Consider the following 19,775-nt stretch of genomic DNA (forward strand, 5'->3'; position numbering starts at 1 on the left):
AATATATCTTATTTTCTTATTTTATCTTTTAAGTTTTATAAATATCTCTATTAAAAATTATGTGGTAAAATTATAAAATAATTTATTCTATAAATATTTTTAATAAATATTTTTCAGATTTAATAATATTTTTAATAAAAGATTAATTTTAACAAATTAATATTTTATTTTTTTATCACGAGAAAAGAAAACACATACGTTTTACTAGTTTATTAACAAAACCCTTCAATATTTTTATCCTTTTTCCAACCGTTTTAATATGTGTAATTAATGTTAAACTTTATCCTTATTAAAGTATTCATTTTATTATTTCATTATTTAAGTTTTGTAATTGTTTTTATAACTCAGTGAATTACCTATAATAAAAATTATTTATTTACGATTAGTTTTAATGAATCCGTTTTTTTTATAATTTTAATACTATTTTTATTTTAATAATTATAATGAGAGATTTTTTTTTCTGTTCAGTAAAAAATAATAGACACACATATTTACACTGGCAATTAATTAATAAGATTATTCTTTATGTACACAATATTTTTCAATCTCAACTTTGAGTAAATACTTTTTTTTTAATTCAAATAACTATTTTTAAATTTTAAAAAATAATTATTGAAAAGAGAGAATAATAAAATGTTAATTTTAATTTATAAAAAAAATTAAACTAATGATTATTTAAAAGATAAAAATGAAAATATAATTATTTCAATTTAAAATAACAGTTATTTAAAGAATAAAATTATAAAAAAGTTAAGTATTGTCTTTATATATAGGTATATATAAAAAAAAGTATTTCAATAAATCACTTTTTCTCGTCTGGATAATTTTGGATCAATACCTATTTTGTTTCTATATTCAGTTATTTTTGTTTAAAGTAATTTTTGAGTTTTTTCAGCATTCAAAGTGATATTTCTTTTATAATATTTGTTCAATTTAGTTATTTACGCAGTTGGTGTCTAAAATAGTTAATGATGTAGTTTCCACATCAGTAAATATTGAGTGAGATGTCAGATTTTCATATACATATGACAAATTAAACCAATATGACATGGAAAGTGATTTATGTGAAAGTGGGGAAATGAACTTTGCTTTCAAAGGATGGACCGGAAAACCCTAGCACCCAAATTGGACCACAGTTCATTCACAATTGCAACAATTGTGAGTCACCATTTCGATTGCCACCGAAATCCACCAGGTTCGAAGCCACGACGAACCATTGCGAGCTTCTACAGTTGAAACCAAACGTGATCTGCGAACTTCCATTTTCACGTCGTCATGACGAACAAACAACCATCATCATCTTCCTCGGGCTACCACTGCGAGTTCAGAAGCGAGATCGAGAAACCCTTTGCTACAATTCGCAAGTTTCACTACACCTATAAATCAAAAACCCCAAAAGCCTCAAATCTCTCGATCAAACAGAACATCCTTTAAAAAAAAGGAAACCTAAATTTTAGAAACAACATTTTACACACCAAAGCTTTACCCACTCACACGAAAAACAATATTTTACTCATTTCTTCAAAACATAGAAAAATAAAAACCTAAACCCTAAAAAAACCAAAACAACCCCAGTTTTTTTTCGTAAAAACCACTTTCGTTTATTATGTACACTCAAAACTAATAGCTGATGCCGGAAAAAACCCAAAAACCACTTTGAAGTGACGAATATAGAATTAAAATAGATATTAAACCAATAATTTTTATGTTAATAATTATTATAATAATATTTTTTTTATTATTGAAAGAAAAGTAAACCCAGAGTATTTTCTATAAATAAGAAAAAATAATTATACATGTTTCTTTCTTTAAATGTTTATTGCATAACTCTTAGAAAATATGTTTTTGGGTTAAAAAATTATTCATTGGTTTTATATAGATTTTTGTATTCAAATCGTTTTTAGATGGGTAAAAATACCGTCATGCATCAATTAACATATTATTCCAATGAATACATATTTTTTTTATCCATTATCAACTAAATAGTTTAATAATTTTTTGTTTTGTTTATGTCTTCTATTTTTTTTCATTTGAGAAATGATATTCCTAATAATACATTTTATTAGTTTTTGAAGATTATTTTTGAAAAATATTATGAAATACAACAAAAATTTTCATTTTTTAATTCTTAATAATTATGCACTATTTTTTTTTACAATATATAATCTTAGATAAATGGTGATTAAAAAAATGAAAATTTTATCAAGAAAAAAATGTATTATATTAAAGATAAAAATATAAAAAAATGTAATTTTATTAAAAAAAGTAAAACATAAGTATTTAATTGCTTGCGATCACAGCACATTGAATTAGAAAATATTCACTGGTTTTGTAGCCTAAGGCCTTTTCTTTTTATTTAAAGTGTTGCTGAATTTGATAAAAAGAGCTTCATGCATGAATGAACCAACATTAATAATATAATTCTAACATTAAATACATTAATTTTTTTATTTATGATCAACTTAATAATTTAATTAATTTATTCTATGTATGCATCTTCAATCCTCTCATGTTTAATGAAGATGTTAAAATGATATACTTATTTGCACATTTACCACATAAGTATAGTTTTCTAAATCTTCTTTTACCTGTCTTTTAAGATTGTTTTAGAGAAAAAAAAATACAATAAAAATTCTTGACTATAATAAAACAATTTTACAAATTTTTATCTCTTCATTTTCTCTCTTCACCTTCACACGCGATAAATGTATAAATTACCTAAAGATTAAAAAAAAATTAAAACATGATTGCTTATGAAAATAGTATTAAAACAATTTGTTCTTTGAAGAACACGAACAATCTTTTTATCCAAAAATTAATTATGTATATATAAAAATTAAAAATAGTGATAAGATAAGTTGAAAAAAATAGAAAAGACAAAATTATTAATTACATGATAAATTATATTGTAAAATCATGACAACAATTATATATATATATATATATATATATATATATATATATATATATATATATATATATATATATATATATATATATATATATATATATATATATATATATAATTGATATAGTTGAAGTGGTGTTCTGTGTTTTGTCTTCCTCTGTCCATAGTTGTGCATGGAGAAGTGTGTCAGTGCATCATCTTCTCCATATCCGTCACCACCACCGGAGATCAAACATGTGGTTGATTCAGCTGAGTCCACTCCGAAAGAGGGCTTCTTCTCCCCTTTGATTCAGAGTCACACCAATTTGGATTCTCTTTGGAAGAATTCCATTTCTGTTGATGCTCTCTCGTGTTCCATGGCCAGGCTCTGCTTCACCGCCACCCCTCCGTTAATTTCACCCAATTGCTCCACTGCACTCTGCTGTCACTGTTCTGCACAATTCCTTCAGCATCACACTTCCTCTGCGCTTCAAGATGTGAAGGCGCAGTTCATCTCTGTCACACAAATGCCCCGTCAGCAGTTGGGGAAACCAGAGGTGATGGAGAAGATCTTCAGCCAACTCAAGGATCACTTCTGTGACCTAATGATGGACCAACATTGCGATCTTTCCATTCTAGCTATTTTGCAAGCTAGCTCTGTCCACCACATCACCAGGATTCTTCACTTGGTCATTCAAAACCAGCACAAGCTTAAGGAAGTGTGCATGCATAATCATGGGTACCTCTGTTCTATAGATTATGCTTCTGTTTCAATTTCTTATTACATTAATTCTAACTTCAATGTTTTGAATCTGAATTCTTACACACTGCAGGAGTTTGGTCTTCCAGAAGTTGTTGGAGCATTTGAAGACTCCAGATCAGATGTCTGCAGTTATATTCGCTGTGAAGAGGATCTGTGTGAGATTGAGTAAGAATATCAATGGGGGTCATGTCATTAACCATTGCCTCAAACTTTTCTCCCCTGCGCTTACAACAGTAAGTCATCTCCATGCTTCTTCCTAATATCAAATTTCTATCACATTATTTTTACTGTATAGTATAATCATATGATTTGTATCAAATTTCTCTTGTAATTTATTTAACAATTTCTAAATAAAAAGTTGATGTATTCATTATTAGGTACCAACTAAATGGTTTAATTACAATAATGATGATGCTTTTGTCATATGCCTACAAACATAAAGAACCGAAAATAAGAAACATAGTTTAAACAAGCAGCAACCACATAATACACAAAATAAATATTATACTCTATTGACAATGTTTTTCATATTTAATAAACATTTTGTGTCTCTATCAGAAGATTAACTGTCATGAGATTAATGTAGTCTTTAGACACTCTGTCTTAAACTTGTTCATTCACCACAAAGTACTTTTACTAAATTCACTGTTCTTAAAATACCTTTTCTTAGGAAAGGAAAATACTTGCATTTGGCAAGAGTCATGGTCAGTGTTGAAGACTCATTTACAACTAATTTTCATGCAACTTTCTGGAACATTTACAAGATTTCTTAAGTTTCGTGTATTTTAATTTTTCTTTCAAAACATTTAAGCTCCTATAAAAAATGATCACAATAAGACCTGTGAAAATCAAATTGATCCATTATCATTAATACTTAATTCAATTTCTGTCTACTGAATCATTCAAAATAGATTAACCTCTTTCTATTTAAGACCTTATCAGTGTTACTATTACTTAGCTTGTTTAGGATTGTCTAGTATTACAATGTTTATGATCTTTCCCAGTGTCTCAGGTTGTGAATATGAATATATAAATATATTCTCATTTGAAAATCTTCCTTTCAGTTTATTATAGACGAAGTAGCAGAAAACTGTGTGGAAATTGCAACAGACAAAAGTGGATGTTCTACCCTTCAAAAATGCCTTCATCATGCAAAAGACAATAGTATGAAGCGGCTGATTCAAGAAATAGTCTCACATGCTTCACTCCTTACTGAACATCCTTTTGGGTTTATTTCCAATTCTTTATCTTCCTTTTTTCTTTTTAGAAATATATTCTTTTAACGCTTCATTATTAGTTAAAATATATTAAGGCTCCTAATTTTTTTTAAGTCTTACTTCACATTTAATATGAATCTCTTTTTGATTGTATTATTTAAAAAAAACAATATATTGTGCTGGAAAAAGTGAACTAAGGAGTGTATCATGCATGAATTGCAATTTTAGAAGGGATGATAATACACTCTTTCTATGACACACTTTACTATTAATTAAGATGGAATGAAATCTATAGAATCAAAGAGGAGATTTATCAAGTCAGAAGTGGAAAACGATATTTATAATACATTTTAGTCAAGAGAAAGTGTTAAAAATTGTAATTATTTTAGTCAAGAGTGTTAAAAATTGCAATTTTTTTTTGGTCGTACTTCATTCAGTTTGAACTTAACTATTTATTTTTTTACAGAAATTATGCTGTGCAGTACGTTGCTAAAATGAAGATACCTGGTGTAAATGCAGAGATAATGTTACAACTTAAAGGTAGATATGCTCAATTATCTATGAACAAGCATGCTAGCAATGTGGTGGAACACCTCTTAGAATTCTCAGAAGAGAAGGATGCTGCTAATATTATTCAGGAGTTAATGTACACTCAAAATTTTTTGAGGATTATACAGGATCCTTATGGGAATTATGTTGTTCAAAGAGCGCTGCAAAATTGCAAGGTTATACAGAGCTCAACACTTTTCTTTTTCGTATCAGTGGACCATTTCTTCAAAATATGGTTGAATGCATTAACTAAGGGTCTGTTATTTATTTGCAGGGCAATGTTTATAAAATGCTTTCAACTATAATTTTGTTGAATTATCCATATCTGCACACCCATCCTTATGGGAAACGGGTTCTGACCTTCGTCCAAAGACGCAAGAACTATGAACAAAGGCATATATAAAAACAGGGTGGCTCTTCTGCTTGAGCATCGATGAAACTTTTGTTAGTGTTTTTCTGAACTCTTCATAGTTTGTTTCAGAAGCTTACATATGCGAGCCAGACTATTATGAGAATTCCCCAAGGGAACAATCAATGAAGTGAGTTTTGTTTGTAGCTATAACTTTGGATATTGTTATTGATAGTTTCTATTTCGCCTATGAAACAAACTTTTGGTGGATGTTAACTTTTTGATCTTGAATGGTGTTTGATTTTCTTGTTGATATATTCATAATGTGACGTATCTAGAGTGGGAATAGTATATGATAAAGTATGCAAAATAGGAGTACTATAGTTGATAAAAAAGAATGAAGAGATGGAAGAAGATAGTGAGCCAGATAAACTAATAATAGTGGAATACAGAATAACTGCCCTCAAATACAAAACCTCCTCTGAAATCTCCCAAGAATGCAAGCAATGTATATAATTCAAATACAGTAATAGAGTCCCATATCACATACACGTACAAAATAATATATAGAAGGTAATTAATAGCAAAAAAACATGAATTGGGTCCGAAGACAGAGATCTCTAGAACATCATGGACAGCAAAGCGCATGCCAATACTATGCTCCTAATCATCTTCTCAAAGGACAACAACTTTTCCGCCCCACTCTGCAATGCCACAAAGTAACATCATTCAAATATTTTAGACTGAATACATGTTAATATGATAAAAACATGTGTATTTCAAATGGACATACTTTTACACATAAAATGGACTGAATTGTTTCTGTTAATGAAAAACGAGAAAGATGTAATGAGATGGAGTGAAGAACTTACATCATCACCGGAGGGAGAGATGGTGGAGAGGCTGGGACCAGGAGCCAAGGAAGGAGAGAGAGACGGGGAAAGCAGACTGGCAGGAGCGGGAGCAGGAGATGTGGCTGGTGGAGAGGAGAGAGGTGCTGGGGTCAATGCCGGCGGAGGAACTGCTGGCGGAGGTGTTGCCGGTGGAGGGGTGGCTGGTGGGGGAGTGGCAGGAGGTGGTGAAAATGGAGGGGGAGAGGCCGGGGGTGGAGTGGCCGGGGGAGGGGATGCAGGTGGTGGAGAGGCCGGAGGAGGGGAGGCAGGTGGTGGAGAGGCCGGAGGAGGAGAACTGACAGGTGGGGGTGTGGCAGCCGGTGGTGGAGACTGAGCAGGAGGAGGCGAAGACTGAAGAGGCGGCGGAGAGGACTGAGCGGGAGGCGGAGAGGACTGGAGGGGAGGTGGGGAGGCCTGGGGAGTGGTGGGGGTGGGAGGCGCAGGAGAGGTGGTTGGGGAGGTGGATGGAGCCTGGCCTCCAACGCCGGCAACTATGGTGCATATCAAGGCAACGAAGAAAACCAAATGTTGCTCCATGTTTTGAACTTGTATGGTGAACCGGCGGAAGTGGTGGCAGTTTGAGTATGAGAGCGAAGCAGGGGAGAGGTTATATAGGCAGAGTCTTCGGTAAGTTTGGATCTAAACGCAACCAAACGCACACATCTCAGCATGAGTAGCCAGACCCACCACCACTCATGACAGCACGGCTCTAACCACCACAATCATAGTGCGATGTGCTACCTCAACTTAACTTATAACTCAACTGTTTATTCACCTAAGCATGTCAACATTTACATCTTCAACAAAACCAATCCCCCCTTTTTTTTTCGTTAGCTTTTCAAATCAACTTGGACTTCAATTTCAATTGATATGAGACAACACCGTCACTCAAACTCATTTACCACCTTTTTTACGTACTTACTTTACTACCTCCGCACAATATAGCAGTAAATTAATGTGCTTGCATCTTGCTTACGTATTCCTCTAGTTAATACTGTGGTATTTGATGAATTCTCTCAAGACTTTTGTCATCAATAAAACCACATCGTACTCCATATATCAAATATCACCATTCAAAGCTTTCTTGTAACAAAATCTCGATGATCATTTATTAAATATCAGTAAAAGTGATATGCTTGATTTAAATCACAGAGTATACAAATCATTCTGGTCTGAAAAACACACAATGAAATCATACCAGAATGATTTATATGTATAGTATTCAGCACATGTGTCTATTAAATTGATAACCTGATAATTGTTAATTGTCACGGGCACAGTGCCATTGCTAATTCATATTTGGTTTCCTTTGTCTTTTTTCTTTCATTGAAATTCTAAGTTTGTCTCTAATCTGTGTAAAGGGTGGTGCATGGGGTGGGAGAAGGAAGTATTAAGAAGGCAGATGATGATGGTGGAAAAGCATGTGGAAGTATGCATGAGAAGAATATATGAATGGGGGAAAAAAGGGCTAAGTGTGGGTCATGGGGGAGCATGTGTGATTTGTACTCCAAGTTCAGGGCTGTGGCAAAAGCCAAGGACTGGTTGGTAAGGTGGATCTCCCTCCCCACACACTCATCAATCATCATGTCTCTCTCCCATTAATCTATCTCCATCTATAATAATCTTTTCCTTTAATCTTTCTAATTTCTTTAAGAGTATTTATGTCATACATGTTACAGACAATTAATTTTTTATGTTAAAACAATCGAATGGTTTATGCAGGACAGCCTTGGTATACTTATTAACAGATCATCAGTTGTAATGATTAATTATAGAGCTTAACATGGATCAGTAATGAGCAAAGAGTTAACAACCCCAAATTATGGTGGGGAGCAATAATAAACATGATTATTTGGATTCACATGTGGTGTTTGCTTTTCGTTGAATCAAAGCGGGTAAAGATATGGATAGGAACAGGAACAGGAACATGGAGAAAGTTAATTAACGATGAAAAGTGATTACGAGTTTGCTTACAAAACAATCGAATTGGATGTGACCTTGAGAGGGTGTTGCATGGCTTAGGTGTCTTAATGTAGAAGCAGTGACACAGTTTTGTACTTTTATACAGATAGAAAATATAGAAGGAAGCAGTTTTTGTTTGTTGGAACTTTGATTTCAGAAAGGGAGTATCTACCAAAAGAACCAACTCATATTTGCTTAGTACAACCACCCTCTCTTTCTACTGCAGAATAAGGTGGTCCTTTTGTTAGGTCCTATATTTTCCTACATCAATCATCCTCCTCGTTAAGCAACGCCTTCAACTAACCAACCTTCACACTCTGCTCTTTATTTATCCTATTTCCAGATTACCATGTCGCTTTTCGGAGATTGGTTCAATTTACAGACAATGATTGAGGAACTAATCATTGTGCATTCAACCACTCATCTTGCACGTAGGAAGTTAAGGTTCTAGACTCTTTCAACAGTCTGATACAATAACTCAGAACTAAGGATAAATAATATGCATAAAGATATCGCTTTTATAGATATTCTTTCAAAGAAAAATTAAAACAAATCAAAATTATCTTTGCTCTCCAATGTTTATATAGTTAGTAGTGTTATGAAAATGGGTTAAAAAAATCTACTGACCAATCCATTACAAATTTTGGCACAGACCAAAATTGAATTCAATCTATTAAGAATCTGACTCATTCGGATTGAATTTGTAGTAAATTGGATTAACTTACCAACCTATCAATAAATTTTAAATTATATAAAAAAATAAAAACTCTAAACTTAAACCTTTTTGTGTTGTGAATTTATCCATTCAAGACTCTAATATTATAATAGATAAATGACGATAATGATTTAATGTTAGATGATAAGTTGTGTTGTATTTTTTAATTATATTTGGAGTTTAATCTGATTTTAAATTGTATTGTATTTTTTTTTTGAATTATTAATTTTGGATTCTATTTAGATTTAACTTTATTTAGATTTTAATTAGAAAAAAATATTATATTTAGATTAAAAAAAATTATAATTAAGTAAACCAATTAATCGTTTAACTTACTGTGATGAGTTGGATAAGCTTCAAATTTTTTGAATTTGTTAATAAATGAGTCAAGTTGAGTTAGTTCAGTAAGTAATAAATAAAGTGGAGTAACCTATTTTAACAATGTTATTTTACCGTGTACATAAGTGATATTTATTTTTTCTTCCATGTTTACTTATTTGTAAAGAGTTTACTAATGTTGTATGAGTAATTATATTAGCTTGTATTTTTTGTTTCATGTATACTTATAAAGTGATCAAAGTATTGTAATATTATATTTTTTTTTTACCAAAATAGCAAGAGTGAGTACTTTTTTTTTCTTCAATAGCTTTTTTAATTAAATATTTACATAAATAATATGGTTTTCGGTTCTTAAGTTTTTTTTTTTCAAATGTCGACACATTGTGTAATAAAATCAATATATCAATTCTGACTTCGTCTTTTCAATTATTATTGACAAATTTTATATAAACTATTGAATAATTAATATTAATTAAAAAATTACTATATCTTTTATTGTTAATCAATTTATTTATCCAGTTTGTAAACATTATTAATAAATTTATAATTTTACTAAACTATTCAACCACAATATAACGAATCCACACTAGTATAAAATAAAAATTTGAACGAAAAACTCATTTTCCTAAAACCAAAAGGTGAAAATAAAAATCAGCAGATTCTCCTGCACCTCCATATTTTTTTTCAGCATTTCATATAAAAAAATTTCGATTTATATAATTTAAAAGTTAAAAATAACTTTTGATACAATCTATATTTTTTTAATTTTAAGTTGTAGAAGTCAAACTCGTGTTTAGTTTTTGAATTATAAAATTCGAAAAGCTTCCAGATAATCTGAATGTAATTTTTGTCTTTTAGATTATACAATTAAAAAAATAAAATGGGAAATTTATTATATGAACGTGGAAGAAGAAACATAAGAAGTGCAGGAAGAAACTGCCTGGATACCGAAACCCTCGAAAACCTGTTGGGCTTCTTATCACTACCCAACCAATGCCCAGTTGGGAATTATGTTGTGCACCTATAATTACTTCCTGCATTTCATTCAAAATGATTTTAAAAGATTTATTTCCTAATTCCAGTATAAGGAGGCAGTGCATGAGAAATTTCGAAGGTGTGGTAAGTAAATTATCTACCAAGTTGGATTTCGTCTGGGCTGAGGCCATTTCTCTTGGGCCGGGCCTGTGAGGAAACAGAAGAGAGGTATTTTTCTTAACAAAGTTTAGGGTTTGGGCATTCACAACACAACTGTTTTCTATCTTCTTTTTCTAATTTGAAGTACAAAATTGTCGATTTTTTCTAAATATATTTTTTTCATTACTTATTTAAAATATTGCAACGGTTTACTGTTGAATTCTGTATGTATTAATATATAAATATAATAAATATATAAATTGTTTGTAGAAATTTGAAAGGAGAGGGTATTTTGGTAAATTGAAGGAGATATTGGCGAGGGAGAAGAAGTATAGAAAGAGTGTGAGTGTATTATCTTGTTGGTTTCTGTGTTTGTGTGTGGGTAGATAGTGTGGCTATGGCTGTGGCTATGTCTCTGTCTTTCGGGCTCTTGTCTTCCTCCGTTCTCCTTCCAGAGGCCCACGCTCTGAGCTTCACGAGGCCTTCGCGTTCTGCTTCTGCTTCTCCACTGCGCATGGTGCGAACCGTTATCTCTTGCAAGGTCTCTGAGTCCGACAAAGGAACCCGCAAAATCCGTGGCATCATGAAACCCCGCGATGTCACCCCTGAAATGGCAGCCCTCGTCGGCGCTCAACAGATTTCCAGAACCCAAGCCCTCAAACTCATTTGGGCTTATATCAAGGCCAACAATCTTCAGGTCCCCAACTTCCCTCCTTTTCCAAATACCTAATCTGTTCTCTTCTACTCTTTACCTTCAGTTTTTCTCTCTTCTTTTAGGGTTTGCTTCCTTCTTTTTTAAATGGGGATTTTGACTTTTCATTTCCATACCAATTTCTCTACTCATTATGTTTTACCTTTAATATATTTATTCTACATGCGCCTTGTCAATTTCTTCATACTTCTTTCTCATCCATGTATTTACAAGTTTCACCTCATGTTCTTTGGTTTGGTGCTGCGTTATTTTGATATATTATGTTATTCTGTTTCTATGTTGCATTCCAAAAATGCATTAAGCAACACATAGTTTTAACTGAACCGTTCGTGTAATTCTGATAGGACCCTGAAGACAAGAGGACTATAATTTGTGATGAGAAGCTGAAGAAGATATTTGAAGAGAGAGATCGAGTTGGTATGCTAGAGGTTGCTCGCTTGATTAGCCCTCACTTCCTTAAAACTGAAGTTTAAGTTTTTGTATGAAGGTCGACCGTTAGTGTATTCAACAGTTATATTTGGGAGTATTTTGTCCTGCGACAACGTAGCTTCTTTTTTTTCTTGCACTTGAAATGCAGAACCAGCATTGTTGAAGAGTTCGTTTTGATTTGTGTAGTCTCTTCAGCGAGCGTTAGTGGTTCACTATTAGGTTTTTATTTGACTATTAGGTTTCTATTTGATATCTTAAATGCCATGCTTCTAAGTTCTGCTTATTATTCTGCTATTCCCCCCTGTGCTTATTTAGAAGTGTTTACCCGTCCGTATTCATAGCGTTGAAAGATGAATGATCAGGAGAATTAATGAGATGATTAAATTGTTATTACCTTTTGGTTTAAGGTAGGATCGCCGATAAGTTATGAACCGGGTGAGTAGAAGGGTGAAAAAGGGTGGCAGTGTTTCTGAACTAGTGCAATTTCATTGTTGGCGACCTTCCGTTGCTTTACAACGGTGCACTGTAACCCATTCTGGTGCTTATTTTATTATGATAATGATGTTAATGATGCAACAAACATAGAATGGTCAAAATGTAAGTTCGAGAAGGGTGACCCTTACGCGTTTTAAATTGGAAGACTGAAAGACAGATAATTTCATTTTGAATGGTTCCTCCTGTGTCTCAACCTGTTGTTGGTAAGGTCTTCATATATTGCACAGATTTACAAGATTAGTCACTATCACTACTAATAAACATAGTTGTATTGCTGAACTTAAACAATGTAATTTTTATGTTCGAGAGTAACATTATCCACTTATGGGCATGACAAGTTACAAATAGCCAAAGCGAAAACTTGCAGTGATACATTTTACAATATGACTGTTCTTTCTGATATTCAAAACGGAAAATAAACGGCTATAACTATTTTTTGTCATTTTTAGATATACTAGCTGTGACATACAAATCTAAACATGGTAGGCATACAGATTATTGTTACGAAGTTTTTTTTTTCAATGGTAACAAAAGACATATAGATTAATTCCGCACATAGTAGATCTCCGATTATTCTGATTAATATTCTGAAGTTTGTATAAGGTGTTAGGTTTATCCAGAGGGGATTTACTGGAAAACACAATACTAAATGAGATATTAGTCCAATTATATAAGGGATTAACATTAATTTTTCTATTCAAAATCTTAAGACAATGAATCTTTCATCTTTATATAATATTTTATTTTCTCATTTCTATCTAATGTGGAACTTAGACTCATGTTTAAATTTCGTGTAAAAGGTTTAAAGAATGGCTTACGGACTTGAAAGGAGGCATAAGGCCGAACTTCTTGTACTTTGTCTTCTCTACAACCCACGTTAAGACCTTAGTTAATTGCTAATCCAATGTAATTGGGGTCTGTTCTGTAAGGGTGCAATGATGAAAAAAATAAGAGGTTGCTAACTTGAAAGATCCTCATATTAATTATGGTAAAAAGATATTTTAATATTATAATAGTGGTTAGAAATGTGGAAAACATATTTTTTTTTTCATTTGTTGTTTGGATTAAGGTCGGGAACTTAAGGTGTAATGTGTGAGGGGATGTTGGAGTTGGGCCTGCTTGCATTACTAAGGCGGGTATATATTGTATGAGTTTGAATCCATTTTTGGATTTCACTGAAATTGGTGAAGCTACGCGGGACACGTGTTGAGGAAAACTTTGGCATAAAATATCCGAGCATCGAATGCCAATTCCGCACACAGCTCACAAGAAGCAAAGGTAGTGAGAGGATGGGGATGGTAGAAAAGGTGGCTCTTCCTCTGCTCCTCCCAAACCCACCGCCACCGTCACAGTCACCGTCATCGTCACCGTCATCGTCACCGTCGCCCCCTTCTTCCAAACCCAACTCTGTTGGAGTGATGACCCCTGGCCCCAGCCCTACCCCTACCCCTACTCCAACCTCAGCACCGCCAATGACTACCCTTATCCATGACCTGAATACCGGTTCCAGTTCTCGTTCCCGACACCGCGTCGCTCTGGGGAAGTCCTTTGACCCCAACCGCGGCAAGCCATGGTCTCCTCACGGCCTTTCTTCTTCAGGTCAGCAAATTCTCCGCACCTTAATTCGTTCCGATTTCAATACCAATTCCAATTCCGTTTCCACTCACTTAGATAATATTCTGCGTCCTCTTCTGGACCAACCAAATCCCGCTTCCGATATATTGGGGATAATCAAGGCCTTAGGCTTTAACAACAAATGCGAACTTGCCTTCGCCGTCTTCCAATGGGTTCGAACCACTCACCATTCCGTTCCACTTTTTACCACTTCTGCAATCACTGTCATCTTCAAAATTCTCGGAAAAGCGGGGCGGGTCTCATCCGCCGCCTCCCTGCTCCTGGCTCTCCAAAACGACGGCGTTCACATTGATGTCTATGCCTACACCTGTTTGATAAATGCGTACTCCAGTAGTGGCAGGTACAAGGATGCCGTCAACCTCTTCAACAAGATGCAACAAGACGGCTGCAATCCCACTCTCATCACATACAACGTCGTTCTCAATGTGTACGGCAAAATGGGCATGCCTTGGTCTAACGTCACTGCCCTCGTTGACTCCATGAAGTCTCGCGGGATTGCCCCCGATCTCTACACTTACAATACGCTTATTAGTTGTTGTCGTCGCGGTTCTCTCTACGAAGAAGCTGTTCACCTCTTTGAGCAGATGAAGCTGGAGGGTTTCACCCCTGACAAGGTTACCTATAATGCCTTATTGGATGTTTATGGCAAGTCCAGACGCCCCAAAGAGGCTATGCAGGTCCTCAGAGAGATGGAAGCCAATGCCTTTTCTCCCACCGTTGTTACTTACAATTCCCTGATATCTGCTTGTGCTAAAGGTGGTTTGTTGGAGGAGGCACTCCAGCTTAAAACCCAAATGCTAGACAAGGGGATTCAGCCTGACGTCTTTACATACACCACCCTTTTGTCCGGATTTGAGAAGGCCGGAAAAGACGAGCTTGCCATCCAAGTTTTTGAAGAGATGGGATCCGTGGGATGCAAGCCTAATATTTGTACCTTCAATGCCCTTATTAAGATGCATGGCAACCGAGGAAAGTTTGCCGAAATGATGAAAGTTTTTGACGAGATCAAGGTGTACAATTGCTCCCCTGATATTGTTACTTGGAACACCCTTCTGGCCGTGTTTGGACAAAATGGAATGCACTCCCAGGTGTCTGGAATATTTAAAGAAATGAAGAGAGCTGGTTTTGTGCCCGAGAGGGATACTTTCAACACTCTGATTAGTGCCTACAGCAGGTGTGGTTCCTTTGACCAGGCAATGGCCGTTTACAAGAGCATGCTCGAAGCTGGAGTGGTGCCAGATCTTTCTACCTACAATGCTGTTTTAGCAGCATTGGCCCGAGGAGGGCTCTGGCAACAATCTGAGAAAGTCCTTGCTGAAATGAAGGACGGACGGTGTAAACCTAATGAGATGTCATATTCTTCTTTGCTTCATGCTTATACCAATGGTAAGGAGATTGAAAGGATGAATGCTCTTGCGGAGGATATATACTCCGGCTCTATTGAAACACATCCCGTTCTTCTGAAGACCCTTGTTCTAGTAAACAGCAAGAGTGATCTCCTGATGGATACAGAGCGTGCCTTTTTGGAATTAAGGAGAAGAGGAATTTCGCTTGACATTACTACTCTTAATGCAATGCTTTCGATATATGGGAGGAAGCAGATGGTGGCCAAAGCCAACGAGATTTTGAACTTCATGCATGACAGGGGATTTTCTCCGAGTTTGACTACATATAATAGTTTAATGTATATGTACAGCCGTTCTGAAAACTTTCAAAAATCCGAAGAAATCTTGAGGGAAGTTCTGGAGAAAGGTACGAAACCTGATAGAATTTCATACAATACTGTTATTTATGCATATTGCAGAAATGGTAGGATGAAGGAGGCGTCGCGAATATTTTCTGAAATGAAAGACTCTGCACTTATTCCTGATGTTGTAACTTACAACACATTTATTGCAACTTATGCCGGCGACTCGATGTTTGCTGAAGCTATTGATGTAGTTCGATACATGATCAAGCAGGGATGTAAACCAGACCAGAATACTTATAACTCCATTGTTGATTGGTATTGTAAGCTCAACCGTCGGGATGAGGCCAACAGTTTTGTTAAAAGCCTTCGCAATCTTGACCCACATGTTTCCAAGGAGGAGGAGAATAGGTTACTTGAGAGAATAGTAAAAATGTGGCCATAAGTTTTTTCACGATTCTGCCATACTGGAACTTAGAGTGTTTTTTGACCTCTTGTTTTAAGATGCCCTCAGTCCCTTCTTCCTCCTTGGTTCATATGTTATATAATATCAAGTATGGGTTGGGATTCTCCGCGTGTAGATCTAAATGAAGGTGATCCTTTAATAGGGTTTATCTGCAGGAAAAGGAAGCAGTATGTCTCCACATCGATGCTTGCAGGTGTGGTTGGTGTAGAAAGATGGAAATTTAGGAATAGTAAGAGAAGGAGGAGTGGTAGGGTTTTGAATGTCAATACCGTGTAGAACTAACTATATAGCAACGTCCATCGAGAAAAATAACTCGTGAAAGCAATGCTTTTGGTATATAGGTTCACTTTGTAACATTATTTCGTGTTTGATTTGTAGTGGAGTGCGTCCTTAGCCAAAAAAAAACAAAACAGTATTATGTTTTCTGTTTTGGGAGCCCTGTCATGGACCATTCCTGCAGATACGAGTGCTCTCTGTCTGAAGTGCAAAACATACCGTTTAAAACTATAACTGCTTGTAATATTACCTTCTAAGTGTTGGGAAACAGCGGTACTTGTTCTCTCCTCTGTGAACCCCAAAATGGGCACTATGCGGAAGCGTAAAAATGAAAGCGTAGGAAAAGAGAAAATTAACACTGGAAATTTTAACGTGGAAAATCCTCTCGGAAAATACCAACCAAGAAGGTTGAAGATTGTTGTCAAGGTGCTGGTGTCGTGGTACCTTCCAACTAAGTCAAGATACGAAGACGGGATGGAAGCCCCATTTGTTTGTTTTATGGGGGAGTTTTGTTGGAATAAAACAAAGATTGGGACCCATCCACCATACTTTAGGGGTCAATGTTTTTCTCCTCCACCGAAAGTGGGAGAAAATGAGTCCCATTCCTCCTTGTTTCACGGTAATGAGTGCACATCTTCAGCATGTTTCTTGTTTTCTTCTCCTTCCTTCATTTATTATAAATGAAGGCAAACCAAGCAGCAAAAGATGCAACGAACAGAAAGAAGAAAAGCCACCAAATTCAGAAGTGAAGCCACGATTGAGTGAGAGAGAAAAAAAATAGAGAGAGTCTATTTTGTGAGTGTGTGATACAGGGAGAGTCTTGTATACCATCCGAGAGGGTGAGATTTATTGAGAGATCCTCAGAGAGTGAGAGAAACACTGTAATCCTACTTTCATAGTGGAGATAATTTTCTGGACTAGGTCCCGTGGTTTTTTCCGAGAGGATTTTCCACGTTAAAATTTCCAGTGTTAATTTTCTCTTTTCCTACGCTTTCATTTTTACGCTTCCGCATAGTACCCATTTTGGGGTTCACAGAGGAGGGAACAAGTACCGCTGTTTCCCAACACTAAGCTCTGGGTTTTGGCTTATATTTATGTTTTTCTCCCTCCGATTCCGGCAAGTTCTCGATCAGTAATGCTATTTCTACACAGCTCTAGATTTGGAGAGGGCTTTTCAGATACATTGTTCAAACGCTGAAACTGATTCTCAATGGAGCTGCATGAAAATTTAGTCTCGTTCTAATTCAGTATAGCCATTAATACACTTCATAATGCTAGGAATAAGGTGACAATATTTCTTGTAAGATTTCAACAATTCTGTCACCTTGAAAGCAATTTTTGATACTGAATTATGGTGAAGATCCGTTGAGCCAACAACTAAGGGTGAGTTAAACAACCTGAGTCATAAATATTTAGCAAACTAAAATGCAAATGAGAACAAACACCAATTGTGCTGCTTCTTTTAGGCTATGTTCCTTTTGCTCACATGTGTGTTTCCCTCTAAAGATTTGTGAGTAAATGAGAGAATATTTGAGGTCTCACAGGATGAAGTGATTTGAGAGATTGAAGAATCCAATTACCAAATGACTTTTGATTTTTTTTCTAAAATATACAATTGATAACTAATAATCATAATAACAAAAATAGAATAATAATAATAAGTTTAATAATGAAATATAATGTATTTGAAAATAATATTAATGGAGAATATAATGCAGCATCTAAAAAAAATAAAAAAAAAATTATAATGACAAAAGTAATTAATTAATATTAGTATTATTTTTTTTATAATTCAATATTTAATTAAAATTATTTCTAAACAACCACATTTTACTTTAAATTAATTACATCTCTTATTTTTTTTTACAGAAAAATCATCCAGGTTTTATTTTAAACTAATTTTAAATAATTGTAATTTATTTTTTATTAATTTATATAATCTTATCATTTAATTTATTCAATTTTTTTTATCTATTACTTTCATCAAATTATTCACAAAATTTTGTAATCGTTTCCAAATCTTTTTAAAAGAAAACCATACTTCGTCTTCCATTTTTTCCTGAAGTTCTTTCATTCAATCTTCTTCGGATCATCTCCCCCAAAAGCAACAGAGTAAATGATATGATACTGTACCTGTAGCAGTATCAGTGAAATGATACGTTGTTACTTGTGACATTTTAAAAATGATGATGATGAAACATATCGTTAAATAGGTGTAAACAACATTTTATGTGTGAAATAACATATCATTGGTCCAGTAAGTTTTGTAACTCTGTAGTTTTCAAATTTCAATAAATTTTGAAACGAACTGTCACATTCTTTTCACTACAACTAAGGAAATAAATAAATAATTTTCGTAAAAGTTAGTAGCTATTATTTACAGAGTGTTAAAATAGTAAAGTTTTCAATATATTGAATTTATAATTTTAAAGTTTTTCTTTTTGTATTATTTTAACTTTCTTTCCATTCCAACTTGTTTTATTTAACAAAATTCAATTTTTATATATTTATTATGTAAATAATAATTAATATTCAAAGAGTGCTCCTCTGTTCTCATTTAATAGCAGTGAAATTTATTTCTTTTAATCTGCACTTTTAAAATTAGGATAACGATATTTTTTTTCCAAATATGACTTATTTATATTTTAGTTGTATTTAGTATTATTTGGAGAGAGAAAACTAAAAAAATATAATATACAACTTATTTAAAATTAAATTAAAAATAGAAAAAACTTATTTTATTTTATTTAGTATTATGTACTTCCTCTGTCTGTACATAACAGTTATTTATTAAAGAAAAGTTGTTCCTTTTCATTTATTGTTTTTAAAATTTTAAGATAGTGTAAACTTTTTTTTCCCAATTATACTCTTATTTCCATTTTATTATGGATGGAAAATTATTTAAAGAGAGAAAAATGAAAAGTTATAACATACAACGTATTCAAAATTGTACTAAATAAAATTTAGTTTCTTTGACTTTGGTGAAAGAAGTCAAACAACTCTTATATAGAAACATAAACAAAAGTGTACCTGCATTAACGACCTTTAAAACATTTTTGTCAATATTCATTAATAAAAATATTCAATAAAAGAAAAATATTGTAACTATAAATACATAGAAAAGATTTTGTGAAAAAATATCTTATAATTAATTCAGATTTAATTATACTGAATATAAAAACCAATAAAATACTGACACATAATTTATTATAAAAAAATTATCAAAAAAAGTTATTAAAAAGATATTTTTCTTTATTTTACATGTTT

The 19,775-nt window shown here is 33.6% G+C and overlaps 4 protein-coding genes across 6 annotated transcripts; 3 read left to right on the plus strand and 1 right to left on the minus strand.

Moving 5' to 3' along the window:
• The first annotated feature begins 3,022 nt into the window (after positions 1–3,022).
• LOC108319977 (pumilio homolog 12) lies at positions 3,023–8,038 on the plus strand. Of its 2 annotated transcripts, XR_008245608.1 has the most exons (6): positions 3,035–3,626; positions 3,721–3,883; positions 4,715–4,878; positions 5,334–5,592; positions 5,691–5,955; positions 8,020–8,038. XR_008245608.1 is itself a non-coding variant. In XM_017551311.2 (5 exons), the coding sequence occupies exons 1-5, from the start codon at positions 3,082–3,084 to the stop codon at positions 5,817–5,819; spliced, it is 1,260 nt and encodes a 419-aa protein (XP_017406800.1). In that variant the 5' UTR covers positions 3,023–3,081; the 3' UTR covers positions 5,820–6,041. The 2 variants fall into 2 exon arrangements, 1 of the variants encoding a protein (XP_017406800.1); XM_017551311.2 differs by lacking the exon at positions 8,020–8,038 and having other exon boundaries at positions 3,023–3,626; positions 5,691–6,041.
• On the minus strand, positions 6,172–7,344 carry LOC128194244 (classical arabinogalactan protein 9). Its single transcript, XM_052869331.1, has 2 exons — positions 6,638–7,344; positions 6,172–6,469 (listed from the first exon to the last, which is right to left on the minus strand). Exons 1-2 carry the CDS (start codon positions 7,193–7,195, stop codon positions 6,386–6,388), a joined length of 642 nt encoding a protein of 213 aa, XP_052725291.1. The 5' UTR covers positions 7,196–7,344; the 3' UTR covers positions 6,172–6,385.
• Positions 8,039–11,159: 3,121 nt separating the features above from the next.
• Positions 11,160–12,232, plus strand: LOC108319969 (upstream activation factor subunit UAF30). The gene is made up of 2 exons (XM_017551297.2): positions 11,160–11,505; positions 11,865–12,232. Exons 1-2 carry the CDS (start codon positions 11,206–11,208, stop codon positions 11,991–11,993), a joined length of 429 nt encoding a protein of 142 aa, XP_017406786.1. The 5' UTR covers positions 11,160–11,205; the 3' UTR covers positions 11,994–12,232.
• A 1,419-nt stretch (positions 12,233–13,651) lies between these two features.
• LOC108319968 (pentatricopeptide repeat-containing protein At5g02860-like) lies at positions 13,652–16,742 on the plus strand. 2 transcript variants are annotated; one of them, XM_017551296.2, is made up of 2 exons: positions 13,652–14,043; positions 14,116–16,742. In XM_017551296.2, exons 1-2 carry the CDS (start codon positions 13,734–13,736, stop codon positions 16,209–16,211), a joined length of 2,406 nt encoding a protein of 801 aa, XP_017406785.2. In that variant the 5' UTR covers positions 13,652–13,733; the 3' UTR covers positions 16,212–16,742. The 2 variants fall into 2 exon arrangements, with proteins under 2 accessions (XP_017406785.2, XP_017406784.2); XM_017551295.2 differs by having other exon boundaries at positions 13,652–16,742.
• Positions 16,743–19,775: the final 3,033 nt, after the last annotated feature.

The sequence above is a fragment of the Vigna angularis genome, chromosome 10, assembly GCF_016808095.1.
Source record: "Vigna angularis cultivar LongXiaoDou No.4 chromosome 10, ASM1680809v1, whole genome shotgun sequence".
Taxonomy (NCBI): domain Eukaryota; kingdom Viridiplantae; phylum Streptophyta; class Magnoliopsida; order Fabales; family Fabaceae; genus Vigna; species Vigna angularis.

Bases quoted from the DNA above. Each gene is read 5' to 3' on its own strand.
- LOC108319968 (XM_017551295.2), top strand. From the start codon at position 13,734: ATGGGGATGGTAGAAAAGGTGGCTCTTCCTCTGCTCCTCCCAAACCCA.
- LOC108319977 (XM_017551311.2), top strand. From the start codon at position 3,082: ATGGAGAAGTGTGTCAGTGCATCATCTTCTCCATATCCGTCACCACCA. The intron at 3,884-4,714 runs GTAAGTCATCTC...TCTTCCTTTCAG, and splicing joins TCTCCCCTGCGCTTACAACA to TTTATTATAGACGAAGTAGC. The intron at 4,879-5,333 runs GTTTATTTCCAA...ATTTTTTTACAG, and splicing joins CTTACTGAACATCCTTTTGG to AAATTATGCTGTGCAGTACG.
- LOC108319969 (XM_017551297.2), top strand. From the start codon at position 11,206: ATGGCTGTGGCTATGTCTCTGTCTTTCGGGCTCTTGTCTTCCTCCGTT. The intron at 11,506-11,864 runs GTCCCCAACTTC...TAATTCTGATAG, and splicing joins TCAAGGCCAACAATCTTCAG to GACCCTGAAGACAAGAGGAC.
- LOC128194244 (XM_052869331.1), bottom strand. From the start codon at position 7,195: ATGGAGCAACATTTGGTTTTCTTCGTTGCCTTGATATGCACCATAGTT. The intron at 6,470-6,637 runs GTAAGTTCTTCA...GTGGCATTGCAG, and splicing joins TCTCTCCCTCCGGTGATGAT to AGTGGGGCGGAAAAGTTGTT.